At 50.1% G+C, this 19,060-nt stretch overlaps 1 protein-coding gene across 1 annotated transcript in view; it reads right to left on the bottom strand.

Moving 5' to 3' along the window:
* Window positions 1–345: 345 nt before the first annotated feature.
* Window positions 346–19,060, bottom strand: part of Antxr1 (ANTXR cell adhesion molecule 1) — a 169,569-nt gene continuing 150,854 nt past the window's right edge. The window contains 3 exon segments of the mRNA XM_059257085.1: window positions 346–473; window positions 17,356–17,413; window positions 17,415–17,453. Coding sequence (XP_059113068.1) covers window positions 346–473; window positions 17,356–17,413; window positions 17,415–17,453 — 225 coding nt within the window.

Genomic DNA, 19,060 nt, shown 5'->3' with positions numbered 1-19,060 from the left:
TAGAGTGCTAGCCTAGCAGTGCAAGGCTCGGGGTTCCTTTCTCAGCTCTAGGGGTGGGGCTAGGGTTCATTTCCATTCCCATGTCTAATACTTGTAGGTTGAGGACACGGGGACTTCTCTAGTTACTGTTGATTCACTAATTCAGTGATTATGCAGTGAGTGTCTACTATATGCTGGAATGTGGAATAAATAGGTTGAAGCTAAGGCCCCACGGAGTTTGTATTTAAATGTGAATAACTAAAATCTGCAATGGGTGTCATGAATGCTAAAATGGACACTTTGACTTATGTAAAAGGCATTAGTGAGATGCTGAACCAAGCAACTGGCCCCATAATGCACGGCCTCTCAGGCTGGGTGAAGGCTAGAAAAGTGGGCAGGGAAGGTCTGCAGGGGCAGCAACACCAGGTTGTGCATCTCCAAGGGTTCTTCCTTCAGGAGTACAGAGGAGAGCTCTCCATGCTTCACCTGAAATCCTGGACCCAGAGGCTATAGAAGTGGTCACAAGCAACACTAGGGGGAGCCTGCGCATGCCCAGGGAACTGCATGCAGAAGGATCTCAAAGCTCTACAGAGCACAGGAAAAGAGGCAGTGTGAACTGTGGCCGGCCCACAGTCCCGCTAGCTGGCAAGGGCCTTCCACCTACCTGCCTGTCTGGAAGCAGGAGGAGCTGGGCTCACAGATCAGACAGTGTTGAGGACAGTACAGACAGGACAGGAGAGCCAGCCTGCCTTCCTTCACGTGGGTGTCTGGCCCGGCTAGCAGAGGAGTGAAGATTTAACACTGGGTCAAGGTTGAGGTTTTGTTTTTCTAGCGACTGAATACAGACTGTTTTTAACTGTGGTCCTACAAGTAGGTGGTGTCTCGTCTGAGCTGATCCTGCTTATAACTGGAAGAAAAGTCTGTCTCAGTGAATTAAGTGTATAAGGCACAAACAAAACTAAGTTTATATTTTTGTCTGTCCCACAAATTAACATTTTGTGTGTGTGTGTGCACATGGCTGTAAGTGTACGTGTGTGCATATGGTTGTAAGTGTACATGTTTGTGCATATGGTTGTAAGTGTATGCACATAGCTGTAAGTGTACGTGTGTGCACTTGGCTGTAAGTGTATGTGTGTGCATATGGTTGTAAGTGTATGCACATAGCTGTAAGTGTACGTGTGTGCACTTGGCTGTAAGTGTATGTGTGTGCATATGGTTGTAAGTGTATGCACATAGCTGTAAGTGTACATGTGTGCACATGGCTGTAAGTGTATGTGTGTGCATATGGTTGTAAGTGTATGCACATAGCTGTAAGTATACGTGTGTGCACATAGCTGTAAGTGTACATGTGTGTGCACATGGCTGCAAGTGTATGTGTGTGCACATGGCTGTAAGTGTATAGGTGTGCATATGGCTGTAAATATACATATATGTGCATACCTGTGAAGACAGGAGATCCTCTATGCTTTTCACCTTATTTTTTGAGACAGAGTGTTTCACCCATTTGGCTACCCTGGCTGGCTAGTGGGTTCCGGGGAACCCCCAATCTCCATGCCCTCCAGTGCTACAGTTACAGACATGTGTCACCTGGTGTGGCTTCTTCTGTGAGTGCTGGGGATATAAACTCAGGTCCCCATGCTTGCACAGCAGGTCCTTTACCCATCCAGCCATCTCCCCAGGCTCTGGCCAAGTGCACATGATTGCAGGCCACTCTAGAGATGAGCAAGGAGAGTTGGAATTGAGTTGGCCTTTCTTCATGTCCTGGCCCAGCATTCAGTGCTGCTGTTCACTGCTGGCACCTGAGCTGTGGCCACTGGAGTGTTGCTTGTAAAAGTTATAGGGGATGTGGAACCAGTCCTTGACACCCAGGCCCTAGCTCTTTCCATGAACCAAATTTGGAAGACTGACTTAGGTGTTGCTCTGACACCCTGAAATGGAATTTATGCATATGCATGAAAGAAATACATCTGGGCACTTAAGGGACTGCTGGAGAAAGGAGTCAGGGGCCCGCCCAGCGTGTGCTTCCATAGGACCATCTTTTCCAGGGTGGAACCCTGGCAGGGGTCCTGGCCTGTGCAGAAGGTAACCACGTCAACAGAAGTCGGCTGACCTTCTACAAAGAAGAGTTCCTCTAGGATGTCTGTTTAGTCTTGTTGACAACATGCTTTTTGTTTGTATTTTTAAAAATAAATAAACAGGAATAAAAGTCTGGCCCCTTGAGGAAACCAGGTTTGTTAGAAGGGATGGCCATTTGTGTGTGCCTTAGAAGCATGAAGCTGGTGTGGGAACACTTCTTGTGTCTCCATCTCTGGCGGCAGCTAGCCATCTGGCTGAGAAGGAGGCTGTGGACTGCCCAGCCAGCCCCGAGCAGCAGAGATCCAGGCAGCCACGTAGGCGCACTCTGGCCCAAATTGCTTTGGGCCTCGGCTCTGAGAAAGGCAGACCCAGGCTTTAGCCTTTTGTAGCAGCAGCTCTTAGTTGATTTCTTTGTATTCCTTAGGTAATTATTTTTCACATTTAGTACCACTGTAAACTGTATTATGATACTGCTTATAAACCCACAGAAAGCCATACTTGGGCTATCCTCCTACTAGTATAAATATACATATACTTATTTAAAAGCTCTGATTATCATAAGGGTCATGGGCTCAGCATACCCAGCCCTTGGAGCTGGTGCCCTGCAAATGTGCCTGGCCCATGAGCAGAGCATGGCACAAGGGCAGCTCCACTCTGGGCAGTGGAACTGGCTGGTTCTATGAGGAGAACCTCCTGGGCCTTTTCTCTCACAAAGCAGTGGAGCCTGCTTTCCCTGGGCTCTGTCTCCCAGCTACACTCGGCGGAAGTCTGCTGTCTAAATGCCGACAATTCTCCTTCCTCTTGTCACACTCGTTTCTTCTCCTCTCCCTCCTTCCTACCTCTCCCAGCTCCTTCCTTCTTCACGGCCCTCCTGCTTCTCTGCCTCACCAAGAACTTCCTGGATGACGCCATATTCCAGGTGTCAGAGACAGAAAGGGTAGAAGCCTCATCCCACCCTGGACAAGTGTGACCATCCTCGTGCTTCAGCACCATGAGGATGGTTCGGAGGCACAAACATCTCCGGCTCCTGGACCAGGCCAGCGAAGCTTTTGAGGGCAGAGGGGACACCAGCCCGTGTCAGCAGTAAGGGCAGCAGTCCAGAGTTGGGAGTACACAGGTCTGTAGGCCGAAGCAGGGCCACCGGGGACAGTCTCCCCAGAGCCAAGCTGACGGACTACCTATGGAGCCCAGTGACTGTCAGAGTGCCTTCCACAGAGCATCAGTCCCCAGTGATGCTCTGTGAGCACAGAGATGTTCCTGCTTAGGAAACACTGCATAGCTGATTTTCCTTGAAGATTCCAATGCCACATCAGCTTATTAAAGTATTTTGGAAGGAAAGACGGGGGAGGAAAGAGGGATAGAGAGAGAAACTATTATTCTATTAAGTGCAGCATTCCTCAAATTTATCGGACACCTGTGAGCAACTGTAAAACAGGTGTTCAAGAATAGACCTCACGTGGGCAGACAATGGGAGCCAGAGACAGACTCAGAGGGAGCAAATGCAGATCGCTAATTTGAGGAGTAGGGGCTCCCTAGGGTCCAAGAGAGGAGGATGTGGAGTGGACGCAGATGTGCCTCGCACCTGCAGCCACGGCTCATCCCTTTCTTTCTTCCGGGAAGGAACGGGCTGTGTTGGCTGCATGCAGAAGGGTGAGTCCTCATTCCTTAACCCTGAGCACATCGACAGCCCATGGGTATTACCGAGGCTTAGCGCATATGCCAAGGAGCTGCTCGAGCTGGCTCAAGGAGGGCTGCAAACGCATACGCAGCACACACAGCCCCCGACGCCTGCCTGGCAGCCTCGCGAGTGGACCCTCCCTGCGCCCTTTGTTTAGCCAAAGCCTGAGCACATGCCTGCAAGGGCAAGTTTGAGCCACACCTCCCTTCAGAAACTCCTACAGCTAGGCCTTGGGCTGACCTTAGTTCTTCCTCCACCCATGGGCTAGCTCTGTCTTCATCTTTCTGAAAAAATGATTTATCTAATGTGTATGAGTGTTTGCCTGCGTGTATGCATGTGCACCATGTCTGGTGCCCGTGGAGGCCAGAAGACAGCATCAGATCCCCTCGAACTGGAGTGATAGATGGCCATGAGCTGCCAGGTGGGTGCGGGGAACCGATCCAGGGAACTAGGCAAGAGCGTCAAGTGCTTTTAACCACTGAGCCATCTCTCCAGCCCCTCTCTCCTTATCTTACTGTCAGTGCTAAGCAAGCACTTTATGATACAACATCTGGTTCTTGAATACAATTCTCCTCCATGTCCTCTGCTCAAGAGTCATACCTCAGGGTGCACTGTGCACTCTGACAACCACCCTGTGTGACACCATATTTTTTGGTTTTCAAACGGGAGCTGGGTAAGTGGACAACTGGACATACAAACAGCCCAGCTTCCTGCAGCAAAACTGGGGACCGAAGAACAGAACCCCTTTGTTTTGACCTCTATGAAGATGATTTTGGGTACCAGAGTGCTAGGGTTCATCACAGACATCTTTCTCAAGGTCGATTAAGAAGTCATCAGCTCCAGGACAATGAGTTAACAAAGCACCAACCTTCAGCCTGGCCCCAGGCTCCCGCTTTTCAGGTGTTACTATGGTGGGCTGACTAGTTGACCCAGGACTGAATGTCTGGGCAAAGACACTGCACGGGAAGAAGGGACTGAAGAGACATTCAGGTGTCAAGAGGGGCGAGCCGTCCATCAGTCGGTCTCCCCCCAGTACTTCCAGAATCCACCCATTTCTGCCCATTTTTCCTGGGTGCATTGCTGGCCCTTACCTAGCCTTTGTGGCGGTCTCTTCTCTTGACTCCTAGTTTCCACGTAATTGATTTTTCCCTTTGTCAACATCCAGGGAAGTCTGCAGAACTAGAGTTAAATCACATTTCCGCTAGCCTTCCACTCCAGACGCTTTCATGTGCCGTAGAGGAAAAGCCACACAGTCGTCCCTGCCCTGCCTACCTTGGCCCCTGCCCTGCCCACCCTGGCCCCTGCCTTTACCTCTCTGCCCCTGCCCTGCCTACCCTGGCCCCTGCCCTGCCCACCCTGGCCCCTGCCTTCACCTCTCTGCTCCTGGCTACCTTGCTCCACCACCCTTGCATTCCCTGGCAAGCAATGCTCTTTCCAGCTGTGCAAGCTTTACCTAGCCATCCTGCTCTTGACATGGTCAGTGCCTTTCTGTCACCCAGGGCTCATACTCAGTGTTCCCTCTTTAGTGATGTTTTCTTTGACCGCATGGCTTAGACATCCACTCTCTTTCTTCCCATCACACTATTCCAATTCTTGGTGTAGCACTTAGCAGTTGGGGGCTGTGAACGTAGGGGTTGAACTTCATGGAAGAATCACATGGCTCACTAATGCTGAGCGCTATCATAAATGCACAGTGAATGAGTAAACTCTAGCTCTCCTTTTTATGTTTTTGGTTTTCAGAGACAGGGTTTCTCTGTGTAGCCCTAGCTGTCCTGGAACTCACTCTGTAGACTACGCTGGCCTTGAACTCAGAGATCCATCTGCCTCTGCTTCCTGAGTGCTGGGATTAAAGGAGTGCACCACCACCTCCTGGCTAATTCTTCCTTTGATTAGCCATAGGCAAAAGTTCTGGAACCTTCTATAGAATGAGTTCCCCTCCCTGTAAGATGGGAATGAGAATACCTACATTACAGAGAAAGAGGAACCGAGTTCCTGGAGAACCGCAGTCTATGGCCCCCTACAAACACAACTTTCCTGACTACTCAAGTCACGTGGATTTCCTTTTGGTGAACTGGAGATACTTTTTTTTCTAGGAAAAAATTTGAAGACAAACTAGAGCACAGGCTCTAGGAGCCGTGCAGATGGGTAAAGAACAATTTTAGCATGCTACAGGCGCTTCCTGCTCTGTGACGATGGTGCAGAAGGGCTTCCGGCTGGGACTAAGGATCAGGTAGGAACTGACCCAGAAAAGCAAAGTCACAGCTGACTCAGCAGAAATCTGGGAAGGGAAGATGGAACTTCAGGGATTCTCATAAACAGTGGAGAATTAAAATCCTGTCATGTCACCTAGGCTGTCTGGACCTGTGTCACCCAATGGAGACATAACGTGGGCCACTGGGTTGGCTTCCAGTATGGTAATAGTAGGTAACATTTGTAAAACATACAGAGAACAGGCAAAATTTGTTTAAACAATATTGCACCAAACCTAATACACCCGCCCAACATATCCACCGTTGACGATCCAGAGCACATTTGCATCCACAGCACATGCTACCTCTGACCCAACAGCCATGTTTAGGTGCTCCTAAGTGATAGGACAGTTTGACTGTTCTTTCGATGTAGTCAGCCATCTCTTGTAATTTTTATGTTTAAAAAACTCTGAATATGTGTATATGTGTGTATGTCTGTATGTGTTTGTGTATGTACACATGTGCAGGTGTCTGTGAGCAACCTACCATGGATTCTGGGAACTGGACTCTGGTCCTCTGCACGAGCAGCCATGCTCTTAGCTGCTGAGCCATTGCTCTAGCCCCACAAGCAATTGTTCAAACATGAATCTATCTACTTACTTACCTATGTGCCCATCTTCTGGAAGTGATGACTAGAAAGGTTATTCACTTAAACCCAAACACTGTTTTCTTCCTGCAGCCTCAGTATTTCTGGAGAGATTTATTAGAAGTTGTTTCTCCACGGAGGAACAATTTTCTTGCCAATGGTCTACAAAGCTCAAGGATTTTAACAGTCAAACTGTTACCACTGAAACAAAATCAAACTTGGAAATGGATGAGAAGGGAACATGCTGTCAAAGGCATGGGCTGCAGAGAGCAGGAGAATTGTTACAGAATCAAGTCCGAAGACACTGGTCCTCCTTTGACTCATAAATCTATTGGCAGTCTACTCCTGGACCCAGACTGGGCGAGCTTTCTGAGGACAGCGCCCTCAGCCTGGTGGTGGTAACACTCTGATGGCCAAAGCCTTTGCTTCATCTCTGGTGTCTAGGAAATCTGAGCCTGGAGGCCATGTTTCTGGTGAAACCACACAGCCGGTCTAGCTCATTAATGGCCCATATGGGATGCTGGTGTGGTGCGAATCACATGCAAGGCCCTGTTTTTGCCAGGAGGTTGTTTGGAGCCGTTGGCAAACTCATTTGCCACACAACCCCACCCCCAGCGGAGGGTGGGGTTCAGATCAGGTGAGGCAGCCTATGGCACAGAGAGGGCCATGGGTTCTGGGGGCTTCTGTGTTTGCGTGTGTGTGTGTGTGTGTGTGTGTGTGTGTGTGTGTGTGTGTGTGTGTGTGTACGCTGGTTTTGGGAGTGTTCTGCTTTTGTCTGAAAGCATCGAAGGTGGCCTTGGTCTTGGTTCTGAAGTTGCCTTGGGCTGGGTAAGGCCCACAGCATGATGGGTATTAGGCTGCTAGATCCCTAAGCCCTGGGGTCAGTTCCTTTCCATTTCTCCCCACTCCCATACCTGAGAACCCCAACCTAGGTTGGCCAGAACTGCTTCCCAGACAGGAGGAGAAAAGAGAGCCATCGTTGGGCAGAGGAATAATCCCCTTGTGGACTGTGGACTTGCTGTATGGCCCATGTGCTTGGGGACGCCGCTGAGGTTGTTTTTCCAGACTGACATTTAGAATTTCCCAGTGGGATTATGGCCTATGGCAACGTACACACAAGAGTCATCAAGCTGCGTGCAGGTTGGAGCCCAGAGTCAGGGGTTAAAAACAGTGGCTGGTGCAGCTGCTAGAGCCACAGCACCCGGGGGTGGGGTAGGGGTGGGGGTGGGGGGCAGCCCAACCCAGATGCTGGGTAGAACTCGGATCAAGTGCTGAGGTCTAGAGGGGTGGGTGAGCACTCCCAAGGCTCACTCTCATTACTGGTGGGCTCTGGATGTGACTTTGTTCTTCGAAGCATAGGCCAAAAAAGGAAGAACACTAGATATTACAAACTCATTCTTATGATTTAAAGTGAGAACAAACTTAAATAAGCCATATTAATAACGGACACTAACAAAAACGTCAGTAGTGGTTATAATGAACATTCTGTGTTTTAATAGCCTCATACCCAGACCTAGCTGCCCCAGGGAACCTTGTGAGAGTCTCTCCTTGGCTTGCTACAAAAAAGCAGGGTCTTATAAAAGGGGGTGTTACAAAAGCCTTCCTTGGAACAGGAAACAGTGTGAGCTGTTTCCTCAGGGTCGTTTTGTGTAGGGGAAGTGAAAAGGAAAAATGGGTTGCAATCTCTTCCTTCAATAGGCGTTTAGCTATTTCAGGGAAGGACAAGTTGAGAAAACAGGCCTCTGGCCTAAGCTGGAAGTACAGGAGGCAAGAAGAGCCGTCCAGGAGCAGAGAGCAGGATAGATGGGATCCTAGAGGTGGGAATTCTATGGAGTGCCGGGAAGATCTCACGGGATGAAGGGCAGAGAGCAGAGCTGGAGTGGACTGTGGCTCCTCTCCCTTCCCCCTGAGTGCTGCCTCCTCCAACTCCACTCCAACTGTCCCCCCCCCCCCCCCGTTCTCGTTCTCTCTAGACAGAAGGCCGTCCCCTCCCTCACTGTAGGTTCATCCTTTATGTCCCAGCCAGAAGGCCCTTCTCTTTGAAACTCTTCCCTGAACCCCGGCTGGGTTAAATCTCCTTATTCTGTGGTCTCAGAGAACCCCAAACTCCCGCTTACACTATTTGCCAGTCGGAACTGTGATCCTGTGAGCTTCTCCAACTACTCCACTGCATGCTGCACGAGGCAGGGGCTCTCCCGGCTCCTGCTCCTGCATCTGCTTTGGCCTGATGCCTGCCAGAGGGGAGGGACCTGAGAGTTGTTGGTTACATGAGTGGATACGCTCGTCCTGGACAGTGCTGGTGGTAAGTAGAGAGGCGGGAGGAGTGGGAACCAGGGAGAGAAGAAGATGGAAGGTAGCTTAGAAGCACAGCAAATGAGAACAGGCCCAAGTCTGGGGCATCAGCAGGAAGGGAGCACTAGACGGGTATAAAGATAAGAAGGCACCAGAAGGAAGGAGGACAGGAAGGACTTCCCTCTGTCTTCCAAAACTGGTCCAGGTTTTTTCTTCTCAACATATGAACACTGATCTTCAAGCCCTTTCTTTCCCTCAATCTGAGGGGAAGATTCCAGAAAGACTGGGCAGTGTAGGGTGGTTGGGTTCTGCTTATGCCACTTTTACTACAGCCCTCAGTGATTTGAACAGTCGTAGGGGCCTTGAGCCCCATCTTATGTGCAAGAGGCCTGAGTAAGGCTGTGCTGGAACTGTGTGAGAGGCTGCACCTGAGTGACTGGGAGTCTCCCAGCATCTATCTAGCTCTCAACTTCCTCACTCCAAAATGAAGGGACTGGGATACAAGGCTTGACAGCCAGCCCCTCCTTGAGACCGTGAGGATCAGGTTGAGGTGACACATGGTCTTGGAGACACAAGACAAAATGGGCTGTGTGAGCCATCCATAGCAGCCTGGCTTGCTCCATAGGGAGTTCTGGAAATTCAACTCCCAAGTTAGGGGTTGCCATCTATGAGCCAACCTTTAGGCTGGAGCAGAGCTTCCTGACAGTGATTCCTGACTGAGACCCATCACAAAGGCCAGCATGTCCCTAGACAGGACTTTCAGTGACATCAGCTAAAGGATACCATGAGAGCTAAGTTGCTAGAAACAAGTATGTTTGGACCAAGCATCGAACATCCAGAATGACTCTGCACTGGGGTGAAATTCTGACCCTGGAGTCAAGGCCCATTTCCCTCAAGCATGATTTGGTTTGGAAGGAAAACAAACAACAGAAAACACATGAGGTCAGAGAATTTGAAGGTGTTTTCTGACTCAGTCTCCCGTTCTCCTCTACCATTTGCTTCCTCCTCTGTTTGCTATTTGCATCCTGAAGCTAGACATCGACCTTGTGGCTGCAGCTGCCGGGAAGATTAAGTCCTGGGAGGAGCTGGGAGGAGGACCAGGGGGAAGAGGGTGTGAGCATCCATGTACATGCTTGTGGGAGAGGGGAGTTTTAGTAAGAGGGCTGGAAGAGAAGGAGAAAAGGAGGGCCACAGAGAGCTCTCAGTGTGTAGTAGCCCTCACATTCAGAGATACTCGCTACTGTGGAAGGAAGCTGGCACAGAAAAATCCAAAGATGGAATATGTTACAGTCAACTCTGGGCTTGACTTCTCTGAAGAAAGTTAACTGCACAGGTTTTGTGTGCAGTCTGGGTTTTGCTGTGGGGAGAGAATGTTTTGATCTTGTTCTTTCTAAACTCAGGAAAGCAAGCCAAGAATTCCAAGTACTCATCTCCCCCTCCAGTAAGACAGAAGGAAAGATTTCCAAGGGTGAGAACCCAAGCCATCCTCCTGAGAATTCAGCTTCCAGAGGACATCCCACGCCAAAGTAAATCACACCCTCTAGGAACAGTTCCCATAATTTGCATTTTTCTTTCTTTTTTTCCTAAATGACCTACTTCTCACAAAAGTTTGTAAGAGTCAAGAGCCAGCCACCAACAAATTGGATTTTTGTTTCAGATCCTTGGACACCCAAGTCTCAAGACGCCTGTTTAGTCACAAGCCGGTGTACACACGTTGTCTGTTGTACAAGAAAAACTTGACTTTGACATAGATAACAGATTCTTTTTGCTGTTGTTGTTTTTTGAGACAGGGTGTCACCATGTAACCCTGGCTGTCTTGGAACTTGCTATGAAGACCAGGCTGGCCTCAAACTCACAGAGATCCTCCTGTCTCTGCTTCCCGAGTGCTGGGATTAAAGGTGTGTGCCACGACACCTAATTTAGACAACACAATTCTTCTCATCATTATTGATTGGAAAGCAGGAAAATAAGTCTCAGGAAAAGTTTTTAAATTAATTATTTGAGAGAGAGAGAGAGAGAGAGAGAGAGAGAGAGAGAGAGAGAGAGAGAGAGAGTTACATGCCCCACTTCTCCTCTGGTTCTCCCTCCGTGTTAGTTTCCACGATCCCTTCTCTTGCCTCTCTCCACCCCACTTAAAGGATATGTGACTGACCCTGGGGATTCCAGCTTTAACCTGTTTCTCCCCGAATCTCCCTGACTTACCCAGTCCCCGCCCCGCCCCCTACCCAGACACTAGCACCCACCTCTGCCCTCCCAACTTCCTGTCACTGGCAGCAGAGGCAGCTCTACCGCGTGGCCCAGCGCCTGGAGTCCTGGCACTGGTCCTCTGTTTCCCACACAGGGTTGGTACCACACCAGTACCTCCGCCTTGGTGTCTCCTGCATCCAGAATCGGCCCTCCTCACTGTCACCCTTCTCTGCCACTGCATACATACCACAGCAGTGTGCCCTTCCTTAAATACAGTTATGAGCATAACTTGCTTACATTGGCAGGGAATCACCACTGTCCCTGGCCGGGGTCCTGTGACCATCACCCCACATGCCTCACTGTCCTCCACGCCCCCTGGCATCTCCTTGAAGTCCTACTTGAAGCTCTTTGCCTAAATATCTCTCCCACAGCCCTTCTGAGCTCAGATGTCACTTTAAGCAGCCACGTTTGACTCCACAGCAGCCAACGTGCTTTCCTGGGAGTTTCAGCCACATCCCAGAGCCATTCACACCAGGCTGTGCTTGGGGACCTGCCTGTTTGTTCCCACTCCCTACTCAGTGCTTGTCACGGAACACCCAGCACTACCCAGGGCTCAAGTCACAGAAGGGAGGGGCTTAAATGCTGAATGATGGGAGGAACGCAGAGGACCGAGTGTGTGGTTCATTCATTCTTCCGATCCTCTTTCCAGCTGTGCCTGCCGAGAGACGAACTCCCGTCCTGAGCTTTAGCTTCTGCCCTGTGAATGGCTGTCACAGGTGCTCCATAGCACCATGAATGGCTTTGTGCTCCTGTGACCATTTACAGACAGAGCAGTGACCGTACACTGAACTCCAATGCCAGAATGAAGTGCTACACCACAGGGCATCACCACTGCCCATCCCAGCAGTGGATCCCTTGTGGGAGTACAGCAGATGTTTGATTGAGGGCAAGGAGCCACGGAAGCATTAGAAAGTGGAAGTTAAAGAAATAATATTAAAAAGAACATGGGATGATGAAAAAGAGGGAATGCAGGCCTCATGAAGAAGAAGAATCAAGAAGATGGAGGCAGGTAAGCTTGCCCAATGTCCGTGCACGATACTGGAGGCTTGCCTGTTTTGAAGGTAGCAGGCTGAGGACACCCTGGGAGAGAACCTACTCAGCCCATTCTGTTCCCTGTGATAGCGCAGACACAGTGCCCACATGACCAACCTTGGTCCATTGTCAAAAAACAGCTGTGCAGAAGCCAGCCCTGGGGCTGGAGTTCAGATTGCTCAACCTCCAGGGCTGACTGTGCTTCGGATGAGCAGCAGACATTGTTTACAAATGCATTTACATGTGCGTTTCCTCGGATCTATTCTGATTGCGCGGAGTTCCCAGTCTTCAAAACAAGCTCAGAGTGTGTTGTGTGCAGGGAGTAATGGAATGTACCAGCCCCCCCAGCCCCATGCCAGATCTGAGAGCAACCAAGGAGCTAAAAACAAAACAAAGGTCTCGTTCCATGGGCCATCCAGGAGCACGTGAGGAACTGGAGTTCACGCTGGGGCAGAAGGGCTGTGGAAAGATGCACTGACTTCCATCCAGAGAGACTTAAGGTGGGGTTATCCTCCTTACCCAAACAACCATGACATCAGCAGCCAGAATCTAGACTTGCCATCCCTTCCTGGGAGGAAAGGGGCTGTGAGATGGACGGAGATTGTGACTCGTCCACTTCCTGGATACCTACGGCACTCTTAGAGTTTCAGAATGTAGAGACTTGCCTTAGAAAAGGATGGCACCACCTCTGTGGAACCAGTTCACTTGTTCTCAGCCCTGGATGTCTGTTAGAACCGCCCAGAGAGCCCAAAACCACAGCCAGAGCAAGTCAACGGAAACACTGGGGTGGGACCCATGTGCCTCGGACCAGCCTGGAAATTCCCAGAACCAGAAACCCTGATCTACATGTCACCCAAGCTTTCTTACCTGACAATGTGTTTGAAATTAGTGATCTAGGCACAGGACTCCAGCTGGGGAGACTTCTGGCAGCAGACCAGGGCTTACTCTTTCTTTCTTTCTTTCTTTCTTTCTTTCTTTCTTTCTTTCTTTCTTCTTTCTTTCTTTCTTTCTCTCTCTCTCTCTCTCTCTCTCTCTCCTCTCTCTCTCTCTCTCTCTCTCTCTCTCCTTCCTTCCTTCCTTCCTTCCTTCCTTCCTTCCTTCCTTCCTTCCTTTCTTTCTTTTTTTCTTTCTTTTCGAGACAGGGTTTCTCTGTGTAGTTTTGGTGCCTATCCTGGATCTCACTCTGTAGCCCAGGCTGGCCTCAAACTCACAGAGATCCGCCTGCCTCTGCCTCCTGAGTGCTGGGATTAAAGGCGTGCGCCACCACCGCCCGGCAAGCTTACTATTTCTTACTAAGCTAGATAAGGTATTTTGCAACTGGGCCAATAGGGGAAATACAGGAAGCAATGACTTGGCAGTCGGGTATGTATAGAAATCTTGTTAACATACAAGCTCCCAGGGTTGTGGGGGCCGGGGGAGGCGTGTCTAATGGTACTGAGTTCAGTTCTCTCTCTGGCTTTAAGTGTGAACCCCAGCCTTGCAGCATTAGTGCCGTCCGGAGTCACTTGGAAATGCCAATTCCCAGTCCTGCCCACAGTGACTGAGTGGGAATCTCGGAGATGGGGCCCAGCAACCTGTTAAGCTTTCAAAGTGATTCTGAAGCCCAGCTTTGAGAACCACTGGTCTGCTATAGAAACCCCTAGTTCTACTATAGGAACCCGCAGCCCTGTGGGATCTTGGCCTGCTGAGGGCCTACCTTGCCTTATTCTTGTGTGCTAACCTTAGTTAATCTTACTCAAGAAAGTGTCTTTGGAAAGGTCAGCCTTGAAATACTCAGTAGAAAAGTGGGTCAATAGGGCTGAAGAGATGGCTCAATGGGTAAGAACATTTGTGCCTGCTGAGGACACCCGGGTTCAGTTCCCAGCATCCATGTCAGGCAGCTCACAACTTTCTGTAACTCCAGCTCCCGGAGATCTAATGCTCCTCTGTGGGCCCCCCACCCACATACAGATATCCCCCACATATGCATTAATTAAAAAATAAAATGAAACTTAAAGGTGGATCAAAAGCACGCACAGATAACCGAAGAAAGAGACAAGTAACATCTGCAAACTGGTCCCACCAAATGAGCTCCTTCAAAGAGCTGACTTCCCCGAGTCCCATGAATTCACTGAAGATGCTGACAGGAAGTTAAATTCATGGAAACTTTTGGGGCTGTGACTTGGGAATGCCTCTGACAGCTTCAGTACTCTGCATGGCGACTGCTCTGGTCCAGAGCTGGACACTTACCCAGAGGAACATTTCCCAGTTTTAGTATAATAATAATCACCTGGGAATAAATATCCCCCATGAAAGATGGCACAGTCTCTTTAAGATAATCTTAGGACAAACACTTAATGGTATGGAACACTCACCCCTTGGATATAGTAAGGGGAATAAAAACAGGTTTATAAAAATGGGAGGAAGACAGAATGACTAAGAAAAATGGCCACTGAAAAGCTTTCACGAGCCTTCGAGTTTTTCTTCTGAGGCTAAACCTTCCGAATTCCTTCAACCATTTGTCCTTGAAAGATGAGTAAAATTCCTGAAGTTCGAGCTGCCCAGGTGTGTAGGAAGCCTTTGGGACAATCTACAACATGTGTGAAGGATACTTGGTTTCATCATGTGTCACATGGGTTCTGCTTATGTACTGCCATGTTGGAAGCAACGGGCCTAGCTTTCTGTGTTGACAGGGTCACCGTGGAGATGGTGAGCGGTGATGCCAAGCTAACAGCAGTTTAAGTGGAGGGAAGGAAAGGTACATCAGGCAGAGAAACAGGACCACTGGGCAAGGTCCCAGCATGTTCAGAGCTCAGAGTGCCATGCGATGCTGGAGCTTTCTCTCCCTTTCTCTCTCTCTGCTCTCTCCTCTCTCTCTCTCTCTCTCTCTCCTCTCTCTCTCTCTCTCTCTCTCTCTCTCTCTCTCTCTCAAGTCAGAAGTCAAGAAGGACACACTGAAAGCTTTGTTTTAGAAAGGGCACCCCAGTGGCCTGTTTACTGGAAGCAGGGATCAGTGCAAGCAAGGGACCCCTGCATAGTAAACTTTTAAAATGCTAGGATCCTTTGGGTCACTGGCTTGCTATTAAACAGTCCCGTCACTTTCTCTTTTACAATGACCTAGGGATTCCCTGGTGGGATTCAAGGAACCACCGTGGACTGTGAGCCTCCCCAGGGCTGAAAGAGGGTGTCAGGTGGGGAAGCCCCCACATCTGTCCTGTGGGGCACAGTCAGCTCTGAGGTGATGGGTTCAAGTTTCTAAAGCCCTTGCAGTGGTGGGCTGGGTCTACACCTGTCTGTCCTTCCAGGTGTGTTGACTGGAGAAGGACCAGACAGGAGCCACGGGGAGTTGCTGCCAGGCTTGGGAGTTTCAACACTCTGAAGCAGCTCAGTGTGGCTAGGACTTTTGTTTTTGTTTTGCTTAGAGGAAAATTCAGAACCTGTGACTCTTGTTCCACAGGCACATGGTTGGTGGGAGTGACTTCGAGTTGATGGAAACTGTGGTCAGCCCCATAAATCTGTGCAGTCATCACCGCAGGTCTGTAGTGAGTGTCCTGAGGTTATGTAAAACAAAGGGAGGGAGGAGGCTGGCCACACCACAGTGGTCTTTTCCTTTCGTACACTGTGAGGGGGTCTTAGCCTTAGGCACACCTGTGGGGGGGGTCTCAGCTTCAGGCACACCTGTGTGTGTGTGTGTGTGTGTGTGTGTGTGTGTGTGTGTGTGTGTGTGTATTCTTAGCCTCAGGCACACCTGTGTGTGTGTGTGTGGGGGGGTCTTAGCCTCAGGCACACCTGTGTGTGTGTGTGTGTGTGGGAGGGTGTCTCAGCCTCACGCACACCTGTGGGGGGGGGTCTTAGCCTCAGGCACTGTGAGGACTATGTTGAGTAGGTTAACTGAGGTTGGAGACCCACACTATAGGTGGGCAGCCCAGTTCCCTGGATCCTTCGCAAGAAGGAGAGGTGAGCTGCACCCCAGCACTCAGCCCTCCTCACTTCTGGACTGTGGGTGCCAAGTGACAGGCTGCTTGATTTCTTCTGCCATGATGGACTTTAAACCTCAAACTGTGAGTTAGAACACATCCTTTCCCTCCTAAGTTGCTACTCATTTATTTATTTCCATATGTGTGGGTGTTTTGCCTGCGTGTATGTACGTCCACCACATGTGTGCCTGGTGCCCACAAAGGCTGGAAGAGGGCCTCTTTGTGTACAGGTGCTGTGAGCCATGCAGATTCCCTGTAAGAGCAGCCAGGGCTCGAACTGCTGAGCCCCCACACTAAGTTCCTTTTCTTGAGGTATTTTATCATAGCAACAGGAAATACAACTCAGACAAGGGGTTACCATTACCTGCCAGCTGTACCACGACACGGTTACCATTATCAAATTTACGAAGATGAAACACTGAGGTTAGGGTTCGCCTGACGTTTCTCCCCAGGCAGAAAGTGACTTCAAGCTCAAGTCTGCCTGACTCAAAGAAGTCCTTAATTAGACACCTTTACTTTGTGTTTGGGTAAATGGGCCAACTTCCAAGGAAGATGCAAGTGGCTGGAAGCTAAGAGAGAATTTTGCTCTGAGCCTGGATGTGAAAACCTCTCCTAAGAAGGAGCATTACTCACCTTTTGTCTCCATTTACAAAGAGAAGCCCCTGGCTGCTGGTTTCTAGGGTGGCTCTACCTGTGAAACTCCCCCTAGGGGAGAGTCTTCATGGCCTCTGGTAGATCCTGGTCAAACCCCAGAGTAGAAGCCCCCTAGAGACCTGGACAGCTGGCCGACGCCCATGGACAGACGGCTGGAGCTCTCTGCAGCCTTCACGCCCCTCCTGGAGTGCTGGCTGTGTCTCTCGGGTGGTCTGTGTAGATGAGGACCACAGACCTCTCTCTGGAGGCTGCCTGCAGCCTGAGCCTACCTGGAACTGCCGCTCACTTCACCCTAGACTGCAAATCTCAAGTTCTAGGAGGCGAAACCCAGTGAACTGCCGTCAAAGTCCTTTTCAGAAAAGCAAATCCAAACACAAGGTCTGCTGACAACCAGGACTTAAGAAATTAGCATCTGATTTGTCCCACAGGAAACAATAGCTAGTGATGTACATGAGCAGTTATTCCGGCACTGCTAATAATAGAGGGAAAGAGAAGAAGTAAGTGTGTGTGTGTGTGTGTGTGTGTGTGTGTGTGTGTGTGTGTGAGTGAGAGAGAGAGAGAGAGAGAGAGAGAGAGAGAGAGAGAGAGAGAGAGAGAGAGAGAGACCGTTAGCGCATCTTACTGTGTCTCCAGGCTGTGGCCTCATCACGGACACTCGGTCATAAGCCCTTCCTTAGCAGAACCCACAAGGCATCGAGTTTTCCCTGAAACAAAACAAATGCAAGAAGGTTACACACAATACCAGCCTGGTGGACAGCCGCTGCAGATCTGGAGAACTCTCGGGGTTCTCCCATCGAGTCAGAAGCAGAGCTCAGGTGACCCTGTGAATGGAGGTTAGGGACTCTCCACTCTCAGTGCAAGGATACACTCTAAGGGCTGAGAACAGGGCTGGAAGATGGCTTGGAGAAGACGGTTGCCTGCCATGCAAGCCTGAGGACCGAAGTGCAGCTCCCTCCCACAGGTAAGCCATCCCAGTGCACAGGAGGGCAAGCTGGCTAGCCTGACTAGCTGATTGGTGAGTTCTGGGTTCAGCAAGAGACTGCCTTGATAAATAAGGTGGAGAGTGATTGAGGAAGACACTCAGTGTCAACGACTGCCTACACACACACACACACACACACACACACACACACACACACACACATACACACACGCTCACACACACGCTCACACAGACACACATACATACAGGCTCCCCCCCCCAGGTGGGGGAAAAGTCCAGTTTAGCTCTAAATCTTCCACAGAAAGGCTCACTCCGTCTCTTGGATTTTGCCCTCACAGCCTCACTCCTGGGGCCATATCTTCACACCACACCGGAGTCCTCTCAGTTTTCACTAACCACTTGATGGTCAGTTAAAGAAGACGATGGTGACAGCTATAGGGCAATTCCTTGCCCTCCCCGCAAGGAAAAACAACAACCAAAGACCCCTACATGGAGGTCACAGCCAGGCCCTAAGTAGCTACAGAGCGCTCAGTTGATGATAAAAGTGCACCTCATAAAGAACTCCCTAGAACCTCCGACTGTTACTTTATAGGACAAAAGGTGCTTTATTCACCAACTAAATGATGGGGATGAGAAACCAGCCTGGACCACCCAGGGTGGGCCCAAGGAGGCCGCACAGGTCCTTCACCACGGGAGATAGGAGGGAGGGATCAGAGCTGTGTCTCAGCGTGACTCACTTAGAGGACTCTAACCAGGGGTACTGGCCTTAGGGAGGGAAGGAGCCCAAGCCTATTAAGTTCCAGCAGCCTTAGATCTGCACAAGGAAACAGATTTTCTTCTGGAGCCTCCGAAAGGAGAACAGCCTGGCCCCGACTTAGGTTTTTAGCCCGGTAAGACCTGTGGGCTTCTCACCTTCAGAACTGTGAGATAAGAAACCTGTGCTGTTTAACCTCTTGGAGTCTATCATGTATGATAACAGTGGCAGGAAACCAGGCCAGCCCTGGCCACCCACTGCCATATTCTGTGGTCACCAGCTTGCTGTGTACCTCTGCCCACTGGAACACCAACTTTACCAAAGCAGTGTGTGTTTGGTTCTGTCCACGGCTATGTGCCTGTTGCTGGGTGCTGAATCACACCACAGCCTCTCATTTATTTCTCTCAGCAGTCTCCAGAGCAGTCTGGAGAAAGTGGAGACTCCGAGGGATCATATGCCTTTCCCACAGAGACCTTGTCACCAGGAGTTGCAGGTGGAGCCCATGTATGTCTGACTCCAAAGCTCACACACTGCGGGTCCTGCTCGTGAAGGTCTGGCTGAAGGAGCTTTACCCCACAGCACTGACAGCAGGGTTGCACCCCTTTAGGCTCTCA

This window comes from Peromyscus eremicus, chromosome 3 (assembly GCF_949786415.1).
Source record: "Peromyscus eremicus chromosome 3, PerEre_H2_v1, whole genome shotgun sequence".
NCBI classification, from domain to species: domain Eukaryota; kingdom Metazoa; phylum Chordata; class Mammalia; order Rodentia; family Cricetidae; genus Peromyscus; species Peromyscus eremicus.
Note: the sequence above shows the minus strand (reverse complement) of the source record. Positions and strands in the feature narration are given on the sequence as shown.